The 27,401-nt window shown below is 45.8% G+C and overlaps 1 protein-coding gene across 1 annotated transcript in view; it reads left to right on the top strand.

Moving 5' to 3' along the window:
* The window catches only part of LOC142596520 (SH2 domain-containing adapter protein B-like), a 124,136-nt gene that overhangs the window by 88,472 nt on the left and 8,263 nt on the right, over window positions 1-27,401 (top strand). The window contains exons 4-5 of the mRNA XM_075725666.1: window positions 6,463-6,631; window positions 9,957-10,076. Coding sequence (XP_075581781.1) covers window positions 6,463-6,631; window positions 9,957-10,076 — 289 coding nt within the window. The remainder of the gene's footprint in view (window positions 1-6,462; window positions 6,632-9,956; window positions 10,077-27,401) is intronic.

The following is a 27,401-nucleotide window of genomic DNA, read 5'->3' as shown; positions in this document are numbered from 1 at the left end:
CCTGCTCCAGTGCTTGACTGTCTTCAGGGTGAAAAAGATTTCTCCTTATATCCAGTTAGAATTTCTCTTGTTTCAATTTCTCTGTTGCCCTCCCACCATGCACTGCTGTGAAGAGCCTGGCTTCATGGTTTAGTCTAGTCTACCCTTAATTGGTTTAGTGTGGACTTGGTAATGTTAGGTTAATGGTTGGACTGGATGATCTTAAAGGTCTTTTCCAACCTAAATGATTCTATGATTCTATGATTCTATGATTCATCTTCTCGATAACCTCCTTGTAGGTATTGGAAGGCTGCTATTAGTGCTCCCCCCCCTTCACTTTTCCAGGCTGTACAAGGCCAGTTCCCTCAGCCTCTCTTCTCAGGGCATATGCTCCAGCCCCTTGACCATCTTGGTGACCCTCCACTGAACTTCAGTTTATCAATGCCTTCCTTGTACTAGGAGGCCTAAAACTGGATGCAGTGTTGTGGGTTGAGATAATGTGGTGGGTTGACCCTGGCTGGACGCCAGGTGCTTACCAAGCTTCTCTATCACTCCCCCTCCTCAGCAGGACAGGGGGGAGAAAATATAATGAAAGACTCATGGGTCGAGATAAGGACAGGGAGAGATCACTCAGCAATTACTGTCACGGGCAAAACAGACTCAACTTGGGGAAATTAATTTAATTTATTGCCAATCAAAAAGTCAGAGTAGGGTAATGAGAGATAAAAACAAATCTTAAAACACCTTTCCCTCACCCCTCCCTTCTTCCCTGGCTCAACTTCACTCCCGATTTATCTACCTCCTCCCCCCTGAGCGGCACAGGGGGATGGGGAATGGGGGTTGTGGTTAGTTCATCACACATTGTCTCTGCCACTCCTTCCGCCTCACTCTCTTCCCCTGCTCCAGCGTGGGTGTCCCTCCCATGGGAGACAGTCCTCCACGAACTTCTCCAATGTGGGTCCTTTCCACATGTCCTTTCCATGCAGTGCAGTCCTTCAGGAACGGACTGCTCCAGCATGGGTTCCCATGGGGTCACAAGTCCTGCCAGCGAACCTGCTCCAGCATGGGCTCCTCTCTCCATGGGCTCACAGGTCCTGCCAGGAGCCTGCTCCAGCTCAGGCTTTCCATGGGGTCACATGGGGTGCATCGACCTGCTCAGGCATGGGGTCCTCCATGGGCTGCAGGTGGATATCTGCTCCACCATGGACCTCCATGGGGACAGCCTGCCTCACCATGGTCTTCACCACGGGCTGCAGGGGAATCTCTGCTCCTGCTCCTGGAGCACCTCCTCCCCCTCCTTCACTGACCTTGGTGTCTGCAGAGTTGTTCCTCTCACATATTCTCACACCTCACTCCAGCTGCAGTTTGTGTCCTGTTCGGGGTTTTTTTTTTTTCCCCTTCTTAAATATGTTATCACAGAGGCGCTACCACCGTTGCTGATTGGCTTGGCCTTGGCCAATGGCGGGTCCATCTTGGAGCCGGCTGGCATTGGGTCTATCAGACATAGGTGAAGCTTCTGGCATCTTCTCACAGAAGCCACCCCTGTAGCCCCCCCTGCTACCAAAACCTTGCCATGCAAACCCAATACAAGTGTTCTAGATGTGGTCTAATGAGTGCTGAGTAGAGAAGAACTGCTTCCCTCAATCTGCTAGCTAGGCTTTTGTTAATACATCCCAGGATGCCATTGGCCACCTTTGCTGCCAGGGCACACCACTGGCTCACAGTCACCTTGTTGTCTGCCAAGACTCCCAGGTCTATTTTTAGGAGAGCTGCTCCCCAGCCATTCAGTCCCTGTATCACTGCAAGGAGTTCTTCCTTTCTGGGTGCAGGATTTAGCATTTGGCCTGTTGGCCCATTCCTCCAGCCTGTCTAGGTACCTCTGAATGGCAACTCTGTCACTGAGCATATCAATTGTTTCTGCCCTTTTTGGTGTCATTTGCCAACTTCTGGAGAATGCCCTCCACTGCATCCTTTAGATCACTGATACACATGGTAAGTCGTCAGCTCCTAGGAGACACCCCTATGATATTCGACTTCTTACTGGCCTCCCAATGCTCTGAAAAATGCTCATAAGGAAAGTGGCTCAGCACACAAGTAAGACAGAGTTGGTATTTATCATGTCTTCTGATACACTAACACATCTACTCAGCAGTGTTTTCTTCAGTACTTGTTAGTGGTGTTTTCAGGCTAGGATATCTCTGGATGTATAGAACTTGTTTTCAGAGGAACTATTTTGAACTGCTGAAGTTCTCCCACATCATAACTTGTAGGTCAGGGAAATCTTAAATTCAATCCAAATATTTCCTGTCTCTGAAAATGCCTGTGTCTTGTTGCAGTGGTTGTGCTATGCCTGACAAAGGCTCAGCTCCTTTGTGTTCTTTTCCTTCATGACTCAAAAATCAGCAGAGGCTTCATTTGGTGGTGATTTGTAAGGGCTTAAGGTGGCCCCACTGAGTTATACGTTTGTGATACGGTAACAGACACCAGTCCAACAGCTTTAGGGATAAACAATTTAGCACTAAGTAATGGTACAGTAACAACTGCAGATCAGTAGCACAATTATCCAGGTCGAAATGACAGCAAATTCAGTAATTCACCAGTATCTGGGAGCGCAAAGACTTACATAACCATGGTTATCAGGCAGGCTGGCAGGAAGTAGGACACTACTTCTTCTGACAAGTGACAGACCAGCCAACAGGCTCAGGGAATTCCTAATTCCTAATGATGAGCCAATGTCCAAGCATAGATATGCTGAGCCTTGTGCAGTTAAACACTTGATTTGCTGGGTAAAAGTCTTAAACCAACAGACAGCAAGAAGTGGAGCAAGTTATCCTGTGATCAATTACTTGTGCAGGTGTGCTCATTTGTTATTCTGCCATCATTTTAAGGTTTACTGCTGAAACAGTGTGGGATGAGCCCACTTTCTACTTTGTGGATGCACAGATCAGGAAGAGTCTGAGGTTGGCAAGATTTTCAGGCATGGAGCTTAAGATCTGCCAGACTAAAGGGGTGTACAAACTGTCTTAGAAGCTTGCCAAGGCTAAGGGCAGCATGGCTGCAACACAGCTCCTGAATGTGGAAGCAGCCCTGCTGGCTGCAAGTGCTGATGCATAGAAGGTTGAGGCCTAACCTTGGAGCAGGGGTGTTGTGGCATGCCACCCATAATAAATAATGGCATCAGCCAAAGGGCATGTAGGGAGTGGTGAAGGGTCAAGCATGCAGTTAGTCTCAGAAGTTTAACAATGACCTGCAAACAGAAGTAGTGCTACAGCAGGAAGCTTTCAAATATGACTGCCTGGAGCTGAGCTGCTGAACCCTTGTAATAAAGTTAGATACCAAGTTGATGTGAAATCGTTAACAGGCCTGATTTTCAGGCCATTCTAAGTGCACTCTAACCAGGGTACTTTATGTACTGTGCTTGCCAGCTTTGGTCTATCTGACACTAATGACAGAGCAAGCTGACAGCAGTGTCTAATTCACCAAAAATGTTGGGCAGGAGTCCAGAGGCAGATGTCTTCATTATTCATACAAAACATTCAAAAGTATCTGAAATCTAACTTTGGGTGTGCTACTGTTATAAAACAGACCCTAGTCTTAAGAATCATACTGCTCTAAGGTTATCTCTTTTTTTTGTGTGAGTGCATATATGAGCTAATCTCAGAGTCCTGTGATGACCAGTCCATCCTATATTATTGCAACACTATTGCTGTTGCTAGTAACAGGCTTTGTACTGATTCTGCAAGGCCTCAGGACTGAGGCTGTTAGACTTCCTTTGTCTGGGTTTGTCTTGGCCTGCCTGGAGCTTGTTTAGCCTTAACAGCAACTATCTAATGACCAGGTGTTTAGTACCTCATTTGTTTTGTTTAGCTTTATACAGTTGTGTGGTATAATGCCTATTGTTAATACATTTAATATAGAATAAGGAGTAGTTTTACTGTGTAGAATGAGACCCTAAGATGATAGCAAAGGCCAAGGGCTATCAGTGACTGAGCACTAGTGAGTTGTAGATAGCAATGTGAACTTAAGAGACGGGCAAAAACAGTTTTAGAGGTAACAAAAAGGACAAAGTATCATCCAACATATATTGAACACACCATATATAATAAAGTTGGATGCAATGTGGAGTTACAGACCAGTGAAGAAAGAACAAGGTGTAAAGCATATTAGAAAACCAGTAAAATTGGTCCAAGTGGACCCTAGTGAGGAGGAAGAAATCCCTACCATTAATATCACAGTCCTGAAGAACTTGGGACACTGACAAGTCACTGTAACCTCCCCCCTTCTATTTTTCCTCCAAGGAAGATGGGCACCATCAGCTTTAGGACCCAGAGGAGCAGTGGAAGGGTGAGCAGCATAACACCAGAGATAAAAAGGGGTAAATACTAGGAGGATTTTCTGTAGTAAAAAAATTTTAACTGAAGTATTCTTAATGACATTTGCTTTGTGTTTAGATAGTGGGTGTTACAATCACTATGACTGGACTAATAATAATGATTTAGTTGTTTCCTGATTACACTGAAAATGCTTTAATTAGATAAAAAATAAACTTTACATGCAAGGTATGTGTGAGAGACTGAAAGAGTTAATGTCTCAAACATTGTGGTGAGGCAAGTTAAGGTCTGCATAGAGACAAGTTAAAGTCTCCATAGTGATAAATTGGGGTCTGCATAGCACCACAGGTGAGAAGGGAGGAGCCGGGAGTTGTGTAGAAGGATTCGAAGTTCCACCCTCTCATGGTCGAAGGTCATGTAGAGTTCATTTGAGGAAGGGGCTCACGACCACCCGAAAGACCCCTCGCAACCACCTTCCCTCTACAGTGGTGCCCGTGCAGAAGATGGAGAACATTCTGGAACAAGCCTCGAGGGGGGCGAGACTAAAGGTGGGACTGGCCTATTAAAGTCAGCATCGAGGAGTCTTGTGTGTGTCTGTCACTGGAGGATTCCATGCTGTTGTTTTGGTCCTACCTTCCCCCACCCGGTGCTGCTGGAGGCCCTGCACTCTGAGAGCAGCATGCTCACCACTGGAGGATTGCCACATTTATTATCAACATCATGGGATCCAAGGGTGGTGATCTCTCTCTCCTTTTCTTATTTTTCCTTTCAAGTATTTCAATTAGAACCCATGTTGTCTATTGTTGTGCTTTTCTTGTTGAGGTTGTCTACTGTTATGCTTTCCAAGTTCAGGTTGGTTTTTTTGCCATCAATAAAGTGTTTAATCAGTTGTTTGGTGTTGTTTCACCCTAATTTAGCCCAAGGGAATCACAGAACCTCCATGATCCTCTCTGGGCAGCCCAGTTTGGGTTGTGACGGTATGTTTCTCTTTCTTTGCCCATAACAAGTAGTATAACCCGCATGCCTGACTGACTGGCTGTGAGCTCTGGATGCATGAGAGAGATACCAGATATGCTGGTACAAGGATGCTCTGTAAGTTTTCTCATATGGCTTTCTGTAATGTTGCTGCTGAAATGTGCAGGAGGTGACTGCTCAGTGTGTGTGTTGAAATATTTTACCTTTGTTTAATCTGTGGAGTTTATTCTGCACAGACCCTGCTAGATAACCTGAAAACCAATAAGAATTCACTTTAAGCTGGGAAAATAGGGGGTATCTTCAGCTTGAGAACATTATAATTTTTTTGTTGTTCAGGAAGCAAATTTGAAAAACACCTGGGAAAGGAGTCAAAGAGAGTGTGTGGATAGCAGTGCTCCTGTGATTGCTTCTGCCAATGTTCTCTCTGATTTGTTGAAATTATAGATTTGTAGATTCTAACTAAGTTTTATAGACATCAGGATGCAGGCTTCATCAATGTGTGCTTTGTTACAGAAGTTGTAATGCTCGCAAATTATAACTTTGCAAAATAAGACATACTGCTTTAGCTGGAGTAATATAGCTTGTGAGAGAAAATGGCAAATAGCATTTTCCATTTTCATCATTTGATGTCCCCTATTATTTCAACATGGCAGCCTCATGCCAACATTTTTTTTTTTTTAATAATTACTGCCTGCCAGTATGTCTGGTGTGGACAGATAGGTGTTTTGGCTGTTTGCATTTGCATACACATCACCATTCAGATGATCACACTTAGGCTGAGGGAAGTTGAATTCTTGCTACTTTTACCTCCCCCCCCTTAATTATAGCAGATGAAATGACTGAAAAATCTCTCTGGTACTGTGAGAGGTACTTCAGCAATTGTACCTTATGGGGAAGAGACTTTCAAAGTGCTAAAACGAGCACTGATAATTTTACTAGGGTTTGAAAACAATGCAGATTAGGTTATCAAGTAGTAAAAGGGCAAGAGGTTTTTAGAGCTGTATTGTGTTCAATTAAAATTATCCTTAGGTGATTTAGATATTTTTGTAGATAAACCCATCTCATACTAGCAGATGCATGTTTATCCTCCCTGGGAAGTGTAAAGCTCCTCTAAAGTGCTATGTTGTTTGTTGTGAAGCTTGCTTGTTTGGAGAGGTAACTACTGTATATCTTGCAGTCCAGTTTAATGGAATTGAGAAACAGCAAGTATCTTTACCCTCAAATGACCAGCACTGGCAGCTACGAGCATCTGGAGGAGGCTTTAGACCGATTAAAAACAGCAGTCTGGAACTTTGTGGCAGCTTGGGGGACACAGTAGACCCAACTATTCCACTGGAAAAACAAACGTGAGTAAATGCAGTAATTGTTCTCTCTACCTCTTTGCCTCCCTGCTTCTGGGGACAGTCTTTCTATGCACTGTCTGCCTTACCTTGTTTTGCATAGATGTGCCCCCTTGGGTTAGCACTCGTGCCAAACTGTCCTTGTTTTTTCTACAAAGTGTAAGTAATTACAGGGGGGCATAAAAGCGTAAATAATTGTGGTGGGGGATAAAACCAAAATTAGTTAGGAGCCTCTCCCAAACTCTCCTGAGGGGCAGTGAGCTTTTCTACTTGTCAAAGTTATAAGCAGTTTGTTCTATTTCTATGTTGATTTCATTTCACTAGTTAAAAAACAAGGTTTATCACATACATCAGAACTCTACTTTAAAACTTCTTAAATTCCCTATCTTTATCATATAATATATTTTTAGTATCTTGGACATGCCTTATCTTCTAGCTGTACTGCTGTGCTCTAAAGAGATTGTCAGGACCTGTTACAGAGTTCTCAAAGGTGCTTCTGTGTGGTGTATGGTTTTGGTTTATGTGGGGTTTTTTTGTTTGCTTACTATGCCATTACAAAACTCATGACCATGTTTTGAAATGGCTTTTATCAGCTTTAAAATTGGGGGTGGGGGTCCTTAAAGAAATTTCAATTATTCATAAAATTGGCCTCTTCTGTGCCTTACTGTTGTTCTTGCCCAAAGTGTTTGACTGGACTGGTTTGTGTGGTGGAATGACCCACCATGCACTGTAACACAGGGGCAGGAATCTCCTGTCATACAAAGGAGAAAAAAAAAAAATCTCTTCCTAGTATAGTTTATACTACTTAGACTGATGTCTGCATATACCAAAGAGACCAACTTAGAGTCTTGGTAGGGGCAGAGCGCTATGGTTTGAATCCCTGAAACCAGTCCCATTCCAGATACCTTGGTTCTAGGTTAGATGCAGAACTGGGTTTGATGGAATGGAAGGCCATAATTTACTATGGCTTTGGCTACCCTATTCTGAAAAGCCTTTGTCCCTGAATGGCAGCAATCTTGAAGTTTAGCACTGAATTTTAGCTCTTATTGCACCTCAAAACCTTCACTAAAAGAAATCCTCCTCTCTGTCAATTTGTGGCTTGGAGAAAAGGACTCCAAAAGTTTTGTCTTTTGGTGATAATGCTTTGTCACCAGCCAAAGCTTTCAGGCCACTGCTTGTTGAAAGAGTGTGGACTTATCTCCAACAGAAGAAATAGCAACCATTACTGTTAAGTCACTCAGTGAATGTACTGTAAGTGTATGATTTATACCCTTCTGAAGTTTGACTATAAAATTTGGTCTGGGAGTTCAGTAGTTTTAGAGGAGGAAAAAATTCCAACAACTCTCTCACACTAAAAATATTACCAAGAGTTGAGAATCAATTAGTTTTGACTCTAAAATTGAAATATGGCTTTCTCTTTTAATATAACTTCTGAGTGTTGTTGTGCTGCTTAAACCATGGAAAAATTTGACATTACTGTTTAGTTCTTAATTTGCAATAAATGCACAAATTCTTCTGACCATTTCAGGTTAAAACCAATAATGCAATTACAGTTTTATTTTATTTAATTCCTCAAGCAATGCAAGCTATTCCCACCTGAATCTTGGTTGTCTGTTCTCTATCTACCTGAAATGGATATATGGTTAATGAAGCACCAATAACATGTCACAAAATGGAAGAGCTTGGCTTTAGTGTACTTCAAGTTGTTTATGATCTCATTTCAAACTGATCAAGTTTTATCCATATGAGACCTTTCCACAATGCCTGTTAGAGTTTTTCTCTCTGAAAACAGATTCCATTTTTAGAAATGTGGATTCTGGCAGGTGCTGGAGCTGGACAGGATCCAGAGGAAAAGCAGCATGCTAATTAAAGTGTTTGCTGAAGTCTTAGGTTAGTAAGTTTTCTAAACAGGCAAAAATATCAGCCTGTGATAACATATTGGGAAATTACTTTTATATGCTTGGGAGTAAGAAATCCCTAACTGTGTGTAGTAAGTTTTGGATACAAGGAAATTTGGTGAAATTGCTTTGCTTCCTCCATATAAAAGTGTCAGAAGGGGAAAGACTAGACAGACTTGCCTTTACATTGCTGATTGAGAAATATCCTTCAGCAGTAAGGGGAAAGGGAGAAACATTGTCCCAAAACATCTATAACAAGTTTCAATGCTGCTTGTCACGTGGTGGGGCTGTAAAAGGCTGTTTTCTAGTCTGTCCTGAATATGCAAGAGCATAACTCTCCTGTTAGCTCTTTCTAATGCAGACTCTGGTTGTAACTGGAGAGGGCACACCATGAATTTTCAATGTCAGTACCAACTTTTCTTTAGGCTGTTCACCAGATTTGGCAACAGAGCTGGCATTCATGTTCTGAACCCCAGTATGCCACTTCAGTCAAAAGAATTTCTCTGGTAATTACTTGCTTAGTGTTTAGTTGGAACAACTCCCTTCTTGGAGGAAGTTAGCAGGGAAATAAGATTAATATAAATAGAAAGAAACTTTTGCACAAGGACTGTCACTGTTCCTTGTGCTTCAGAGTACAACTGACAATTGTGTGTGTGTGGATTCCCTCAGAGATGAGATTAACACAATGTGATGCCAAGCATATTATGTAGCTAGCGAAGGTTGCAGGGGTGTGGGGGGGTGTGTGTGTGGAAACATATCTTATGTCCTATGAAGCATTTGTTCCTGGATTGCAAGGTTTTAATCCCAGATGCAGTATGGTAAATCCCCAGGAGGCTCTTCTCTTGCATGGACAGTTTAAAGGACACCCCTCCCCTACCCCCCCATTTACAACCCTGTATAGAAAAAGTGTTTTTTTAGCTCTTTTCAGTGGGAAAACAGACTTCTCTATCACTTTTCTTCATTTCAGTTTTATTGCAAATTTCTCCCAATTTTAACTGTTCCTATGCTTCACATGAGATTTTAGTTTTTCTCAGTTTTGCTCCCAAATAAATATATGTATACTAGTAGATCAGTTCAGTTGAAATATTGACATTTTCTTTATTGGGTGGGGGATACAGAATAAGTATATGTGTTGGAGATCTCCTAGTGTTCTCAAATTAGAGATTATATATATGTTCTACTGGATGGGAATCTGCATATACATGACAATGTGTGCCTTCATCTAAGCTTTATCTTTCAGCCAAAAAGATCTACAACCCTTCTCAAGCTGTAAAAATATAGTTAGATAATGCAAGCAATTATTTTTTTTAAATCTTTGATATCCTTAAGATGCTATCCTTAAAATGTTAACTAGTTCATAATTTAAAGAAATGAAGTAACGAAAGTAGTGTGAGTTAGAATAAATGAGTGTTTTCTCTCTGACTTTGTTCTAGGTGGTATCATGGAGCAATCAGTCGGACAGAGGCTGAAAACCTGTTACGGTTATGTAAAGAATGTAGCTACCTTGTAAGAAATAGTCAAACAAACACACACGACTATTCTCTTTCACTGAAGTAAGTACAAGTCAGTAAATGCAACTTAAAAATAGAACTTCTGGTTCACAAAAAAAAAAGAAAAAAGCAAGCTCATTGCACGAGTTAAACACAGTAAAGCACCTAGAGGAATCTTAGACTGTTGGCCTGGATGCTGTTTAGTGACAGTCATTAGATTCAGGTTTTAAACTCCTGTGATGTTAAGAGTTTCATTCCTTGTTTGGTGGTACTTAAAGAAAAACCCAAGCATATTTTATTTACCTTCTGGCTTTTGATTTAAAATGTTTCTGCTCCATTTCAGTTCTGAATAGGCACCTATATTGTTTGCCTTTGGTTTTAGAGCCTTTTACAAAAAGGCAAGGGGCTTCCTTGTAATAGATCTTTTTAAAACCTTTTGTGTGAAAGATTTCATGTGGTTTACTGTAGTATGAGTGGGGGATATTAGTACATTTTTCTGACAGCAATAATGTCAACCAAGTCTTAGCATCCTCAGATGCATCCTGTCAGGTCCCATAGACTTATATGTCCCATTAGTAGATTTTTCCTAACTTGACCCTCCTCTACTATCAGTGGTTCAGTTTCTTTTGTCATTGTTTTTTGACATAGAGACTTGGAGGCTGACCCAACCTGTGAAGATTGAGGCAAAGAAGGAATCAAGTACCTCAGCCTTTTTTGTGCCAGTTGTAAACTAACTTGCTAGTCCCATTCAGCAGTGGACCTGCATCTTCCTTGTACTTCCACTTGCTACTAACATAACTATAGAAGCCTTTCTTGTTATTCTTTGCATGTCTTGCCAGTTTGAGCTCTACCTGAGCTCTTTTTTTCCTAACTGCATTTTGGTATTTTTATATTCCTCTTTGGGATTCTTACCCCTTTTCCATTTCATATGTTTCTTTTGCATTTGAGCACTCTTGGTAGCTCAGGGTGTAACCAGGCTGGTTTCTTGTTATGCCTTCTCCTTTTCCTTCTTGGGGGGGCTGGACTGCTCTTGTGTATCAAGAAGGCTGTCTCTGAAAATCTCCCAGCATACCTGAGCTCCTCTGCCCTTCAAGTGAGGCTCCCATGGGAGGCCTCCTGGCAGTTTCCTGAGCAGCTTGACTTCCACTTTTCCAAAGTCCAGGGTCTGTCTTCCTCATACCCCTTAGGATGTTAAATTCTACAATCTTGTGGTCACTGCAGCCAAGGCTGTTGTTGAGGGTCATGTCTCCAAACAAGTTTTCTTTATTTGTAAGCAGTAGTTCCAGAAGAGTGCCACTCCTAGGCAGCACATCCAGCATTTGCATTAGGAAGTTGTCCTCAGTGTGCTCCAGAAATCTCCTAGAGTGCTTGGGCACTGCCATGTTGCTTTCCCAGCAACTACCAGGGTGGCTGAAATCCCTGATGAGAATCAGGGCCTGCAGACCTGAGGCTTCTTTGAGTTGAGCTGTCTTCACCCCTCCTCCTCTTCTATCTTTTATGTCTTTCTGAATAGCTTGTAACCATCCATTGCAGTATCCCAGTCAGGTGAGCTATCCCACCAAGGATATGGTCTGTTAATGCTGTTAAAACTGGCTCCTTGTGCTGACTAATATTCTGTTGTTGCCCTTCTAGATCTCACTTTACCTCTTTTGCCCATGATCAACTATTTATCAGTGACAGTTATGTTCTTTGCAGATTGCTTTATTTTTCCCCTTAGGAGCTGTCCTGGTACTCTGCAAATATAACTACTGCTCTTTATTCAGCATTAGGAGACAGTCATGTTGCTTAACTGTACCCTAGTTACCTACAAACCTGCTTGCTCTGCTAGCATCCTGCTTCAATTCTTCTTGCAATCCTGCTGGTTTTATTCACCATTATCTGCAAACTTCTGACAAATTTCCTGTTTGAATGATACCTTTTTGGCCTTAGAAATAAATTGCCTGTGTTCCTTAACACCCAATTCCCGCTCACTACCATCTGCCTCTTTCTCCTTGCCCTCCCCCTCCATGATATTGCATGTCACTTGTTGCTGCTTTCATACCTTCTGTTAGTGAAGATAGTACTGTGTACACACACAGTACTTCACCACACGCTGCTGAAGTACTGTGTATGGTGGGTTTTTTTGGGGTAGTGGAGGAGCTGTTCTTTATGCTTGCAGAGCCATGTTCCTGGACAACTCCCAGGTTTAATTCATGATCCTCTGATGAAACATTTCTTCATAATCAGCCTTGTTCATAACTTTTAGATGTGGAAAACATTCCCTGTCCAAGTGTTGAAGGCCCGCTACTACTTTGGATTTTGATTCCTTTGTCCAATGATGTGTGATCAGGCTGGGGTGTGTTGCTTGTGTTTTGCATTTTACTTGTTGGGCAGAGCTGCCAAGAAAATACAGCCAAATTGGTGAGATTTAAATTGGATAAGTGGACTATAATGTGGTTAGAAAATTGGCTGAATCATTGGTCTCAAAGGGTTGTGATGAGCAGTACAGAGCTCAACTGTCGAGCAGCTGCTAGTGGTGTCTCTCAGCAATTGATTCTGGGACCAATGCTATTTCATATTTTCATTAACAACCTGGATGACTATACCACATCCATCTCTTCTTCCCCCCCCCACCTCCCCTTCCCAATTTGGTAATCTATGGTAGTCTCTGCTGTAGTGACTCTGGAATAGTGGCTTTTGAGATCCTTTGGGGGGGGGCATAGTACAGACCTTGCATTTCAGGAGAGCAGAGCTCACCGTTTTTATGGAACTGGTATGTGGGATGCAATGGGAGGCAGCCCTGAAGGGCAAAGGAGCTCAGGAAAGCTGGCTCCTCCAAGCACAAGAACAGTCCATCCCAATCAATCAGAAAAACAACTAGGTGCAGCAGGGGACTTGCTTGCTTAAGCAGGGAACTCATGACTGAGTGCCAACGCAAAAAGGCAGTACATTGGGAGGCTACAAAGGAGGAATTTAGAAACAATGCCTACACGGGTAGGGATGATGTGAGGAAAGCTAAAGCTCAACTGGAGTGGAGACTTGGAAGGGACATCAAAGGCAACAAGAGCTTCTACCACTGCATTAGTAGTAAAAGACTGAACAAGAAAAATGCAGCCCTGTTGCTTAATGGGGTGGGTGATTGTGACAGCAGATATACAGAAGACTTGAGTTGCTTAATGGTTTCTGTGCCTCAGTCTTTGCCAACAAAGTCACTAAGCACAGAGGCCTAAGAGAAAGGGTTCAAGAACTGCCTACGGTGGATGAGGATTGTGTCAGGGATTACTTGAGGGAACGTGACCAATAATAGAAGCCCATAGGACCTGACAAGCTGCATCCAAGGTTGCTGAGAGAACTGGTTGATGTCCTGGCAGGGCCACTCTGTCATCTTGGAAAAATGGAGAAAGGGGAAGTTTTCCAGTTGGTCCCCAGGTTGTCAGCCTCTCTTCAGTCCCTGGGAACATCAGAGAGTGAGACTTTTGGGAACATGTTTCTGGGCACATGGGGAAAAAAGCAAAAAACTGATTGGGAGCTGTCAGCATGGGTTTTGCGGAAGGTAAATCATTTAGGGCCACCTAGAGCCAGCTGCCCAGGACCATGTCCAGACAGCTTTTGAATATATAAGGAGGGACACTCCATAACTTCTGAGCAACATGTTCCAGTGCTCAGTTGCCCTCACAGTAAAAAAGTATTTTCTGATGTTCACAGAGAGAACCTCCTGTGTTTCAGTTTGTGACCATTGCCTCTTGTCCTGTCACTGGGCAGCACTGAAAATGGCCTGAGTCTGTCTTTTTTGCAGATATTTACACACCTTGATGAACTCCCCCCTGAGCCTTCTCTAGGCTAAACAGTCCCAGCTCTCTCAACCTTTCCTCATAGGAGAGATGCTCCAGTCCCAAACCATCTATGTGGCACTTTGCTGGACTCTCTCCAGTATATCCATATCTCTTTTGTACAGAGGAGCCCAGAACTGGACACAGGACTCCAGATTTGGCCTCAACCAGTGCTGAGTAGAGGGAAAGGATCACCTCCCTCGACCTGCTGGCAACACTCTTCCTAATGCAGCCCACGATACTGTTAGCCTTCTTTGCAGCAAGGGCACATTGTCAGCTCATGTTCAACTTAGTGTCCATCAGGACCCCCAGGTCCTTTTCTGCAAAGCTGCTTTCCAGCTTGGTGGCCCCAAGCATTTATTGGTTCATGGGGTTGTTCTTCCCCAGGTGCAGGACTTTGCACTTCCCCTTGTCGAACCGCACGAGGCTCCTGCCTGCCCATTTCTCCAGCCTGTCGAGGTCCCTCTGGATGGCAGCGCAACCCTCTGGTGTATCAGCCACTCCTCCCGGTTTTGTATCATCAGCAAACTCGCTGAGGGTACAGTCTGTCTACCCGTCATCCAGGTCATTCATGAGGATGTTGAACAGGATCGGACCCAGTATTGACCCCTGGGGTACACCGCTAGTTACCGGCCTCCAGCTAGACTTCGTGCCACTGATCACCACCCTCTGGGCCCAGCTGTTCAGCCAGTTGCCAACCCACCCCACTGTCTGCTCATCCAGGCGATACATCAACATCTTCTCTGTGAGGATCTTATGGGAGACGGTGTCAAAGGCCTTCCACTGCTCTCCCCTCATCTGAGAGAGCTGGGACTCTTCAGCCTGCAGAAGATAAGGCTAATGGGGAGCCTTATTATCTTTAACGTGTATAAATATCTGATGGGCAGGAACAAAGATCATGATGGAGCCAGGCTCTTTTCAGTGGTGCCCAGCGACAGGACCAGAGGCAATGGGCACAAATTGAAACACAGGAAGTTCTGTCTGAATGCAAGAGAACACTCTTTTTACCTTGAGGGTGACTGAGCACTTGAACAGGTTCTCCGAGAGGTTGTTGTGTCTCCATAGCATCATAGAATGGTCTGGGGCAGGAGGGACCTTTAAAGATTATCTAGTCCAACCCCCCTGCTGTAGGCAGGGACATCTTTCACTCAATCAGGTTGCTCAAAGCCACATCCAACCTGACCTTGAACATTTCCATGGATGAAGTGCTGGTGGCCCTGGAGCTGGATGCAGTACTCCAGGTGGGGTCTAACAAGAGCAGAGTAGAGGGGGAAAATCAACCTCCCATGAACCACTGACCATGCTTCTTTTGATGCAGCCCAGGATTTGGTTGGCTTTCTGGGCTGCAAGTGCACATTGGTGGCTCATGTCCAATTTTTTGTCCACTGGTATCCCTAAGTCCTTTTCTGCAGAGCTGTTCTCAATCCATTCATCCCCCAGTCTGTATTGATATTGGGAATTGCTCCAAAACTAGGTGCAGAACCTTGCACTTGGCATTGTTGGACTTCATGAGGTTCCCATGGGCCCACTCCTCAAGCCTGTCAAGGTCCCTCTGGATGACATCCCTTCCCTCTAGAGTATCAAATCCACCACTCAGCTTGGTGTCATCTGCAACCTTGCTGAGGGTGCACTCAATCCCATTGTCTATGATGTCATTAATGAAGATATTAAACAGTACTGGTCCCAGTACAGATGCTTGAGGGACACCACTCGTTACTGGTTTCCATGTGGACATTGAGCCCTTGACTGTAACACTTTGGATGTGGCCATTCAGCCAATTCCTTATCCATCTTTAGAGATAATCAAAACTCAACTGGATGTGGCCCTGAGTAAATGACTCTAGGTGACCTTGCTTGGGTAGGGGGATTGGACTGGATAATCTCCAGAGGTCACTTACAACTGAGTCCTGGACTTTGATACAGTAAGATGGCTTTAGCTTGCATGAGGAATTTGTACTTGACATGTTTGTCATCTGGCTCCAGTTCCAAAAATGATAAGAGATGTTGACAAATTTTAGTAAATCTAGTGGTGAGGGCTGGAGCACATGACATACAAAGAGAGACTGAGGGAGGGGGAAAAAGGATTCTCGCCCATGAGTTGGCAGGACTCATTGAGAGGGCTTTAAACTAGGTTTGAAGGGGGAAGGGCATATAACCAGGTTCAGTAGAGAGGAGCCCAGGGGTTGCATGGCAACGTTGGGGGTGAAATCGATAGCTCGTCTCAAGTGCATGTACACCAATGCACACAGCATGGGCAACAAACAGGAGGAGCTGGAAGCCCTTGTGCAGCAGGATGGCTATGACATAGTCGCTGTCACAGAAACATGGTGGGATGACTCTCATGACTGGAGTGCTGCACTGGGTGGCTATAAGCTCTTCAGAAGGGATAGGCAGGGAAGGAGAGGCGGTGGGGTGGCTCTGTATGTTAGGGAGTGCTTTGACTGTATAGAGCTTGACAGTGGTGATGATAAGGTCAAGTGCTTCTGGGTAAGGATGAGGGGGAAGGCCAACAAGGCAGACGTCCTGCTGGGAGTCTGCTATAGACCACCCAGCCAGGATGTAGAGACAGATGAAGTGTTCTATAAGCGGCTGGCAGAAGTCTCGCAATCGCTGGCCCTTGTTCTTGTGGGGGACTTCAACTTGCCAGACATCTGCTGGAAATACAACACAGCAGAGAGGAAACAGTCTCAGAGGTTCCTGGAGTGTGTGGAAGATAACTTCCTGACGCAGCTGGGGAGTGAGCCTACCAGGGGAGGTGCCTCGCTTGACCTGCTGTTTACAAACAGAGAAGGACTTGTGGGAGATGTCATGGTCGGAGGCCGTCTTGGGCTTAGCGACCATGATATGATAGAGTTCTCTATTCTTGGTGACGTAAGGAGGAGGGGCAGCAAAACTGTTACCATGGACTTCCGGAGGGCAGACTTTGGCCTGTTCAGGACACTGGTGGGAAAGTCCCTTGGGAGGCAGTCCTGAAGGGCAAAGGGGTCCAGGAAGGCTGGGCCTTCTTCAAGAAGGAAGTCTTAAGGGCGCAGGAGCGGGCTGTCCCCATGTGCCGTAAGACCAACTGGCAGGGAAGACGACCGGCCTGGCTGAACAGGGAGCTTTTGCTGGGACTCAGGGAAAAAAGGAGAGTCTACCAGCTTTGGAAGAAGGGGCAGGCAACTCAGGAAGAGTACAGGGATCTTGTTAGGTCATGCAGGGAGGAAATTAGAAAGGCAAAAGCCCAGCTAGAACTCAATCTGGCCACTGTTGTAAGACATAATAGAAAATGTTTTTACAAGTACATTGACAACAAAAAGAGCGCCAAGGAGAATCCCCATCCTTTGCTGGATGTGGAGGGGAACATTGTCACCAAGGATGAGGAAAAGGCTGAGGTACTTAATGCCTTCTTTGCCTCTGTCTTTAATAGCCAGACCAGTTATCCCCAGGGTATTCAGCCCCCTGAGCTGGGAGACAGGGACAGGGAGCAGAATGGAGCCCCCATAATCCAGGAGGAAGCAGTTAATGACCTGCTATGCCACCTGGACACTCACAAGTCTATGGGGCTGGATGAGATCCACCTGAGAGTATTAAGGGAGCTGGCAGAGGAGCTTTCCGAGCCACTTTCCATCATCTATCAGCAGTCCTGGTTAACAGGGGAGGTCCCTGATGACTGGAGGCTTGCCAATGTGACGCCCATCTACAAGAAGGGCCGGAAGGAGGAGGACCCAGGGAACTACAGGCCTGTCAGCCTGACCTCAGTTCCGGGAAAGATTATGGAGAGGTTCATATTGAGTGAACTCAACAGGCAAGTGCAGGTCAACCAGGGGATCAGGCCCAGCCAGCATGGGTTCATGAAAGGCAGGTCCTGCTTGACCAACCTGATCTCCTTTTATGACCAGGTGACCCGCCTGGTGGATGAAGGAAAGGCTGTGGACATCATCTACCTGGACTTCAGCAAAGCCTCTGACACCGTCTCCCACAGCATTCTCCTTGGGAAGCTGGCAGCTCATGGCTTGGACAGGTGTACTCTTCGCTGGATAAAAAACTGGCTTTGTGGCCGAGCTCAGAGAGTAGTGGTGAATGGAGTTAAGTCCAGTTGGCAACCGGTCACAAGCGGTGTTCCCCAGGGCTCAGTTTTGGGGCCAGTCTTGTTTAATATCTTCATCAATGATCTGGGTGAAGGAATTGAGTGCGCCCTCAGTAAGTTTGCAGATGACACCAAGCTGGGTGGGAGTGTCGATCTGCTGGAGGGTAGGATGGCCCTGCAGAGGGACCTGGACAGGCTGGACCGATGGGCCGAGGCCAACTGTATGAGGTTTAACAAGACCAAGTGCCAGGTCCTGCACTTGGGTCACAACAACCCCATGCAACGCTACAGGCTTGGGGAAGAGTGGCTGGAAAGCTGCCTGGCTGAAAAGGACCTGGGGGTGCTGGTTGACAGCTGGCTGAACATGAGCCAGCAGTGTGCCCAGGTGGCCAAGAAGGCCAACAGCATCCTGGCTTGTATCAGGAATGGTGTGGCCAGCAGGAGCAGGGAGGAGATTGTCCCCCTGTACTCGGCGCTGGGGAGGCCGCACCTGGAATACTGTGTCCAGTTTTGGGCCCCTCAATACAAGAAAGACATTGAGGTGCTGGAGCGTGTTCAGAGAAGGGCAACGAAGCTGGCGAAGGGTCTGGAGCACAGGCCTTATGAGAAGCGGCTGAGGGAACTGGGGTTGTTTAGTCTGGAGAAGAGGAGGCTGAGGGGAGACCTTATCGCTCTCTACAACTACCTGAAAGGAGGTTGTAGCGAGGTGGGTGTCAGTCTCTTCCCCCAAGTAGTTAGCGATAGGACAAGAGGAAATGGGCTCAAGCTGCACCAGGAGAGGTTTAGATTGGATATTAGGAAAAATTTCTTCACGGAAAGGGTAGTCAAGCATTGGAACAGGCTGCCCAGAGAGGTGGTGGAGTCACCATCCCTGGAAGTGTTCAAAAAATGGGTAGATGTGGCACTTTGGGACATGGTTTAGTAGGCATGGTGGTGTTGGGATGATGGCTGGACTGATGATCTTAGAGATCCTTTCCAACCTTAATGATTCCTAGTTTTTACTTTCATTAAAAAGTAATCCAGCCAGCAAGCCAGGCAACATGAAATTGCTACTCTACCCGTAATTGGTTTAGTGGTGGATTTGGTAGTGTTAGGTTAATGATGGATGATCTTACAGGTCTTTTCCAACCTAGATGATTCTATGATAAAAGCATCTGGTGGACAAGTTAAATATGAGCCATCAGTGTGCCCTTGTGGCAAAGGCAGCCAACAGCATCCTGGGCTGTATTACAAAGAGTAGCCAGCAGGTTAAGGGAACTGACTACTCCCCTCTAACTGGCATTGGTGATACCACATCTGGAGTACTGTGTCCAGTTTTGGGCTCCCCAGTGTAAGAGAAGTGTTGGCAAACTGGAGCAAGTCCAGTGGAAAGCCACCAAGATGGTTGGGGGCTGGAGCACGTGACATACAAGGAGAGACTGAGGGAGGTGGGCAAAGGGGGATCTGGTTGCAGTCATCCACTACTTAAAGGGGGGTTATAGGGAAGACAGAGCCAGACTCCTCTCAGAGGTGCACAATTAAAGGACAATCGGCAATGGGCACAAGTTGCAGCAAAGGCACATTCAAATAGGACTTAAATAAAAGATTCTTCCCCTTGTGAGTGGTGCAACCCTGGGACACGTGCCTGGAGGGATGGTGGGATTTCCATCCTTGGAGATGATTAAAATCTGACTGGACAACGCTCTGAGCAATCTGATTTGGGGTTAGCTCTGCTTTGAGCAGGATGTTGGACCAGACACCTCCAGAGGTCCCTTCTGATCTAAGTCCTTCTAGGTTTCTATGATTCATCTTCTCCACTTCTGTATTTTATAAATCACTAAGTATGACTCCTATTTTAACAATAATTTTGGCTGAAAAAACATTTGCAAGAATGAATACTGCTAAAGCAAAATGGGAAAAAAATATAAAACCTTTGAAATTAAGTTTCTGGATTTTCAAGTTAAATCCATCCCCAATTCAAACCAGACATAAAAAAGAAATGAAAACCTACAAAGGATAAGATGTGTGAAAGGGAAACTCTGAGTTTTGACCAGTTCTAACTGTAAAAGCTGAAGAAGCACCAGTCTTGCTGAAGGAGAGAAGATACAACTGAGGTGGAACATGAGATAGCGCAATATCAGAAGTACTTGCAACAGAGCTGGAGATCACAGGGGAACATCCATGAGGTTCAAGAGAGTCAGAAATAAGCCTAGTTTGATAGGAAAGAGAGGAAATAGTTGCATTAGCAGAAGCATGTCCAGAGGAAAAGAGAGACTGGGATGGGTCATGCATGCTTGGTAGATGGGATACCAGGCAACTGTCAACCCAGCTGAACCATGAAATACCCATAGCAGAGGCAAAGGAGGGATGGGGAAATTAGGTAATTTACAGCTCAGACCACAAGGTGCATGCAGCAGGGTAGAGACCTTACTTTCTGCTGTTTGGATCCACCCTTTGCTAACCATGAAACAGAGGTCACACTGTCCTGCAGCTATAGGTAGCAAGATCTAATAGTTAACAGGGACATGACCATGGGCAAGATACAGGGGACCTGCCTGCATAGAAGGCCATAACCCCTCCCCCCACTGACTGCAACTGAGTACATACATATATAGCCATCCCCAAGCCTGACATAATGACTGAGGAACCAACGCTCCCAAGCTGAGTGGAAGAAGAATAGCTACTCACTCCAGGAAGCATTGAACACAGCACCTTTCCATAAACTTGTGCATTTCACAATGATAATATTTTTTTCCCCCATATGCAAACCAGCGTATCAGGCACAGAAAAGCAGAGACTGCTTGACTGAAAAAGGGAACAGGAGAATGTGAAAATACTTCAGCATGATGGATCGGCCAAACAATCATAGCAGAGAATATCTGTGCTTTACATGTCACTATGTGAAAGTCTCAACTGGCCGAGAACATTCTGGAGGCAATTTTCTCTTTGTTGTGTCAGTTCCTTTTGGAGCAGTGTTCTGGTTCAGCAGTCTAAGTTGTTATACCATTTGCAAGGTAAGGTCAAGGTAAGGTTTTTGCTGCTGGTTCTTCCCTCAGTTACAAAGCCATTGAAATATGGCTTGTGTTAAAAGTTCTGCAATTGCAGTATTTCATCAAACCACTGTGGCCTACAATGATGTTGCACAAGGCAGCTCTGGCAGCCTCATTTCCCAAAAGCAGAGTTCTTGAGCCAGTTTCTCCTCCCTGGACAAAACATGATGGAGGAGCATACCATAATCACAGAGATCTCCCCAGCAGAAAATCCATGTAATTAATGCACACCAGCTTTAAAATGACACGTAATGTGATTCATACCTATGCTGGAAATTGTTCATTATCATAACAAAAATCAATTTTTGATCAAGAGGATTCTGAAATCCTGCTAGTGAGATAGACTATAATAATAGAACCATCTGAACCTAATAATCGAGACATTTAATAATACATGTAAAAATACATTTTTTGTAGATGCTGGGGCATATTGCCTGCACCTAGTATACAACAAAAGGTAAGAGGTGTAGGAGGTACAACTGCTCAATGAATTTTTCATAAAGAATACAGGGACAGCAGTTATGTTAAATCACCTCCTTTCATGATAAAAATGACTTAAAAACACTTGTATGTAAAAATGTATGTCACTCAAGGTAGAGGGGCTACCTTCATATCAACAAAAGTAGCTCTATTACAAAAATCCAGGTGCAATCCATTCCTAAAGGAAAACAGAATCATCAATGCTGATTTCTAAGCTTTCTATACGAGCTCATGATGACGAGGCATCACCTTCTTCACTCCTTTTCAGAAAGTTTGCATTACTATTTTTGATAGACACAGTTCAGACTCTGCCCCATCATCCAGACCCTTAATCAAGATGATGAACAGCACTAGTGAGAGTATATATATATATATATATATAGCCTGTGGCCAGCAGGTCGAGGGAGGGGATTCTGCCCCTCTGCTCTGCTCTGGTGAGACCCCACCTGGAGCACTGCGTCCAGCTCTGGAGCCCTCAGCACAAGAAGGACATGGACCTGCTGGAGCGGGTCCAGAGGAGGGCCACAAAAATGGTCAGAGGGCTGGAGCACCTCTCCTACGAGGCCAGGCTGAGAGAGTTGGGGTTGTTCAGCCTGGAGAAGACAAGGCTGCGAGGAGACCTTATTGCGGCCTTCCAGTACTTAAAGGGGGGCCTATAGGAAGGATGGGGGCAATCTTTTTAGCAAAGCCTGTTGTGACAGGACAAGGAGTAATGGATTTAAACTAAAGAAGAATAGATTTAGACTAGACATAAGGAAGAAATTTTTTACAATGAGGGTGGTGAAGCACTGGCACAGGTTGCCCAGAGAGGCAGTGGAGGCCCCATCCCTGGAAACATTCCAGGTCAGGTTGGACGGGGCTCTGAGCACCCTGATCTGGTTAAAGCTGTCCCTGCTCACTGCAGGGGGGTTGGGCTAGATGACCTCTAAAGGTCCCTTCCAACCCAAAGCATTCTATGATTCTATATCCATATGTACAAGCTGGATCCCTCCAGCAGCTGGGCTCAGACACTCAGTCTGCCTAGTAGCTGGCCCCTGGATCCCAGTCTCCCTTGTTGCTGGCACCTGGACATACAAGGCCCTGAGGCCACAGCCCTACTCCAGTTGCTGGTACAGACCGTTGCACATACACAGCTGGCCAGGACTTCCCATGTCCCAGTGTCTGACCCCCCTGTGCTCTCGCCCTTAGAGACACACAGGCGCTCTCACACCCAGAGCTGGCCCTTAGAGACCCAGTCACTCCCCTGGCTCTCAGGCCACTTCACCTGTTCACCAGCTTGATCTTCGCTAGCAATCACACACTCACTCACACACCTGCACTCGCTCCAGTCACTGGCACCATGAGCACATGGGCCTTGCAACCCGTGGTCTGACCCCAGTTGCTGCACTCACACCCCCAGACACACACATGCACGCAGACTAGAGAGCCCTCACCAGGACAGAGTTAGAAAGGAATTTAAAAATAAGAAAGGACAGACTGCGCTGGTCAGGCACAGGGCATGGCCAGACAAGCATACTGACCAGCCAACTGTTTACATGTGACTGGCCCTTTTTATCCCCTCTGTTTTCCCGCTCTTGTTCCTCCCCAAATCACCTAAACCTCTCCCTTTTCCCATCTTTGATTCCTCCCCTAAACATCCCGTACTAAGTCCTGTGCCATCCCAAACTGCTTTTCCCCTGCATTCCATAATGTGTTGCACACTCCTAGGCAGTGATCCCCCTCTAGTCCAAAAGGTGATCAGGAGAGCTGCTCCCGACGACTCAGACTCATCGTGATGGGTTTCACGCCTGGGTACTGGGGCTGATGGCTCTGCTGGGACATCCCTGGGAGGGGCCCGGACAAGGTGCTCGTTCTTCCATTCGGGTTCCCACCTGCCATTGTGATCCTGTGCTCCTCTGGGCTTGTGGAGATGGGCCTTTGATGGGCTGATGGCTCCTGTGATGTAACAACCCTCATGGTAAAAACTGTTTCCTTATGTTCAGAGGGAACCTCCCGTGTTTCAGTTTGTGCCCATTGCCTCTTGTCCTGTCACTGGGCACCACTGAAAAGAGCCTGGCTCCATCCTCTTTGAGCCCTCCCTCCCTTCAGGTATTTCTGTACATGGATAAGATCCCCCCCTCGAGCCTTCTCTTCTCTTCTCTTGGCTAAACAGTCCCAGCTCTCTCAGCCTTTCCTCATAGGAGAGATGCTCCCAGTTTTGTGTCATCAGCAAACCTGCACTCTGCCCCATCATCCAGATCCTTAATGAAGATGATGAACAGGACTGGACCCAGCATTGACCCCCGGGGTACACCGCTAGTGACTGGCCTCCAACTAGACTTTGCGCCGCTGATCGCCACTCTCTGGGCCCGTCTGTTCAGCCATTTTTCAACCCACCCCACTGTCTGCTCATCCAGCCCATACATCAACAGCTTCTCTATGAGAATCTTATGGAAGACAGTGTCGAAAGCCTTCCTGAAGTCTGTGTAGACAACATCCACTGCTCTCCCCTCATCTACCAGGCCAGTCATTTCACCATAGACATTTATCAAGTTGGTCAAGCAGGACTTCCCCGTGGTGAATCCGTGCTGACTACTCCCGATCACCTTCTTGTCCCTGGAAACGCAGAAGATTAAGAATCATGTTTTCAAAATCCACTCCCTGCTTTGCTTTGGTCTTGACTATGATATTTTTCTGGACTGCTACCATCCTCTGAGTTCAGTTTTTAAAAAACAAAACAAAACAAAAAAAACACCCCAAACAATAGAACGTCAAATGAAACTGGTATGCAAACAGGTTGTGAGTTTGGCTGTTGTGCTGAGGAAGGAATGCTGCGGGAAGTAGTTGCTGTATGGGATTACAGTGCAAAACTTGCAATTGATTGCTCATTTTAGACTTCTTATAAGGTTTTAGTACAACGATAAACCTGAAGGCTTCTGTAGATGAAATGGGGAATTACTTGACCATTCAAATCACTCCTGACTGAACCACTGGATCTTGAAAGCCTTCTTTTATTTCTACATAGGTTTGACATGTGTCGTAGTTAACAACCACAGAAGTGTTGGTGGGAAGGGTCCTCTGGAGGTCTCCAGTCCAAACTCCTGCTCACAGCAGGACTATTGCCAGCACAAGATCAGGGCAGCCCTGGCTTTGCCTATCCGAGTCTTGAAAACCTACAAGGACGGAGAGTTCCCCCCACTTCTCTGGTAACCTGTTGTAGGGCTGTACTACTCTCCTAGTAAAGAAGTTTTTCTGCGTCAACCTGAACCTCTCAGGATGCAACTTTTGGTTGTTGCCCCTTGTTATACTGTCTGCCACTATCAAGAAGAGTTTGTTTTTGTCATCCTTGTGGCTGCCCTTTAAATAGCTGTAGGCAGCTATTAGATTCACTTCCCCCCCACACACGCACACACCTTAGCCTCCTCTTTGCCAAGCCCAACTTCCTCAATCTCTCCTTGAAGACCTTAGGCCCCTGACTCCCTTGGTAACTCTGTCGATCCCTCGCCAGTTTCTCCATGTTCCTCTTGAACTGGGGTGTTCCAAGCTGGACACAGTAGTCCAGGTATGGTCTCCTTCAGTGACTTCCCTCAATCTGCTGGCCAAGATCCTCTTAATATAGCTCAGTTTGTGCTCTGTACAAGTGCTCTGTTCACTTCTCTTAGTATCATAGAATATCTTGAGTTGGAAGGGACTCATAAGGATCATCGAGTCCAACTCCCTGCTCCTCGCAGGACTACCTGAAACTAAACCCTATGAATAAGACCATCGTCCAGACGCTCCTTGAACTCTGACAGGCTTGGTGATGTGACCACTTCCCTGGGGAGCCTGTTCCAGTGACCGACCACCCTCTCAGTGAAGAACCTTTTCCCAGTGTCCAATCTGAACTTCCCCTGACGCAGCTTCATACCATTTCCTCGTGCCCTGTCGCTGGTCACCAGAGAGAGGAGATCAGCACCTCCCCCTCCGCTGCCCCTCTTGAGGAAGTTGTAGACTGCGATGAGGTCGCCCCTCAGCCTTCTCTTCTCCAAGCTGAACAAACCAAGTGACCTCAGCTGCTCCTCATAAGTCTTGATAAGATGAGCCCCCCTGAGCCTTCTTTTCTCTAGACTAAACAGTGCAAGCTTTCTCAACCTTTCTTCATGAGAGATGCTCCAGTCCCTTCATCATCCTAGTGGCCTTTGCCAGACTCACTCCAATATGTCCACTTCTTTCTGGTACTGGGGAACCTCAAGCTGGAAGCAATACTTAAATGCAATCTCACAAGTACTGAACAGAGGGCAAGAATCATTTTTCCTTGACCTGCCAGCTGCGCTGTTGCTAATACAGCCCAGGATGTGGTTGGCCACCTTTGCCACAAGGGCACACTGCTGATTCATGATCAACGTGTCCACCAGGACCCCAGGTCCTTTTCTGCAAATGAGGAAGAAAACGACTTATGGTCATCACATTGGCTGTAAACCAGTTTTTGCTTTAGTTACCTGGGCACTTTACAAATACGATCAGAGAGCAGCCTTGGTGTTTACTTTTTGGGTTGTTTTTTTTTTTAAGAGTTTAGATTGCTCAGTTTCTTAAAACAGCAAGAGATATTAGCACCCACCAGGCCCATGGTTTTCAAAGAACAGAGACAGGACCTAATAGGAATCCAAAATTCACATACAGAAACACTAACAAGGCGGCCTGTATCTTAAAAGTGCAGGACGATAACATGCCTGCGATAGAAGCTGATGGGGCCTGGCCTATTCAAGTCATGTGCAATGTTTGTATGCAACTTTAAAAGGCAACTTTGATCTCTCAAACATTACCATAATTCTTTCTCCATGATTTTAGTTAAATGAGGAAAAACAGTGAATAACAAGTAATACTCCTTCCTTTCCTTATTTTAGCCATTTCACTGAACTTCAAATAAAAACCAAAAGAATTCCTAACTTCTGTACTAAATAACTTCTGAACATTGTGCACAGGTGATTATACAGACACAATACTTGGCATGACCCGTGAGCGTGGGGTGCCTGTGGGACGAGTGTGCGAGTGCTGCATGTTTGCAGTGGGCATCAAGCTGGACCAGCCAGTGAGTAGGGGATCCGTGGGGTGGGTAAAAGGACTCGGGATCTGGGCGGGGGTGCTGGACTGACAGAGGGGCCATGCTGGTACTTGGGGGATCTGCAAATGTGTGTGTGCTTGTAAACCCCAAGAGTGTGATGTGTCTGCCAGCCCAATAGGAGGAGAGGACGTGGCTGGCTGTGCTTGCGTGTGATGTGGGTCCTGCGTGTGGGTGCTGCTAATGGCAGCGCCTTGTCTGTGGCAGCCTGTGTGACTGCCCACATCAGTGTCTTCTGGGTGTGGGTGTGTCTCTTGCTCGCTCTCTGGGACATGTGGTCAGCTTCGCTACTGGTTGAACTTGCAACCGGGAAAGCGGCAGCCATACCCCTCAGCCTGGGCAGAGACCCCAGGTCCCTGGGGCAGCAGGCTGGGCTCCAGTGGCTGGGCAGGAGGGTCCTGGGCTGGAGCGGCTGGGGGAGGCAGCTGCTCTTAACATCCCTTAACATTGGTCTCCTCTATCATTCCGGGAAAACTATATGCTAGCTTACGAGCTTGCATGATCAGGAACTCAGAAGATATCACTCTCCATGGGCGAGAAGTATCTTCAAACTCAATTCCGTTCACTCCCCTAGAGACTATGAGTGCTGAGGAATTACCAGTGCAGAGGAGCAAAATCCACTCCTGTTTTCACTGGTGTAAATCATAGAATCATAGAATGCTTTGGGTTGGAAGGGACCTTTAGAGGCCATCTAGCCCAACCCCCTGCAGTGAGCAGGGACAGCTTTAACCAGATCAGGTTGCTCAGAGCCCCATCCAACCTGACCTGGAATGTTTCCAGGGATGGGGCCTCCACTGCCTCTCTGGGCAACCTGTGCCAGTGCTTCACCACCCTCATTGTAAAAAATTTCTTCCTTATGTCTAGTCTAAATCTATTCTTCTTCAGTTTAAATCCATTATTCCTTGTTCTGTCACAACAGGCCTTG

This window comes from Pelecanus crispus, chromosome W (genome assembly GCF_030463565.1).
Source record: "Pelecanus crispus isolate bPelCri1 chromosome W, bPelCri1.pri, whole genome shotgun sequence".
NCBI classification, from domain to species: Eukaryota; Metazoa; Chordata; class Aves; order Pelecaniformes; family Pelecanidae; genus Pelecanus; species Pelecanus crispus.
This window is presented reverse-complemented; position numbering and strand designations above follow the sequence as displayed.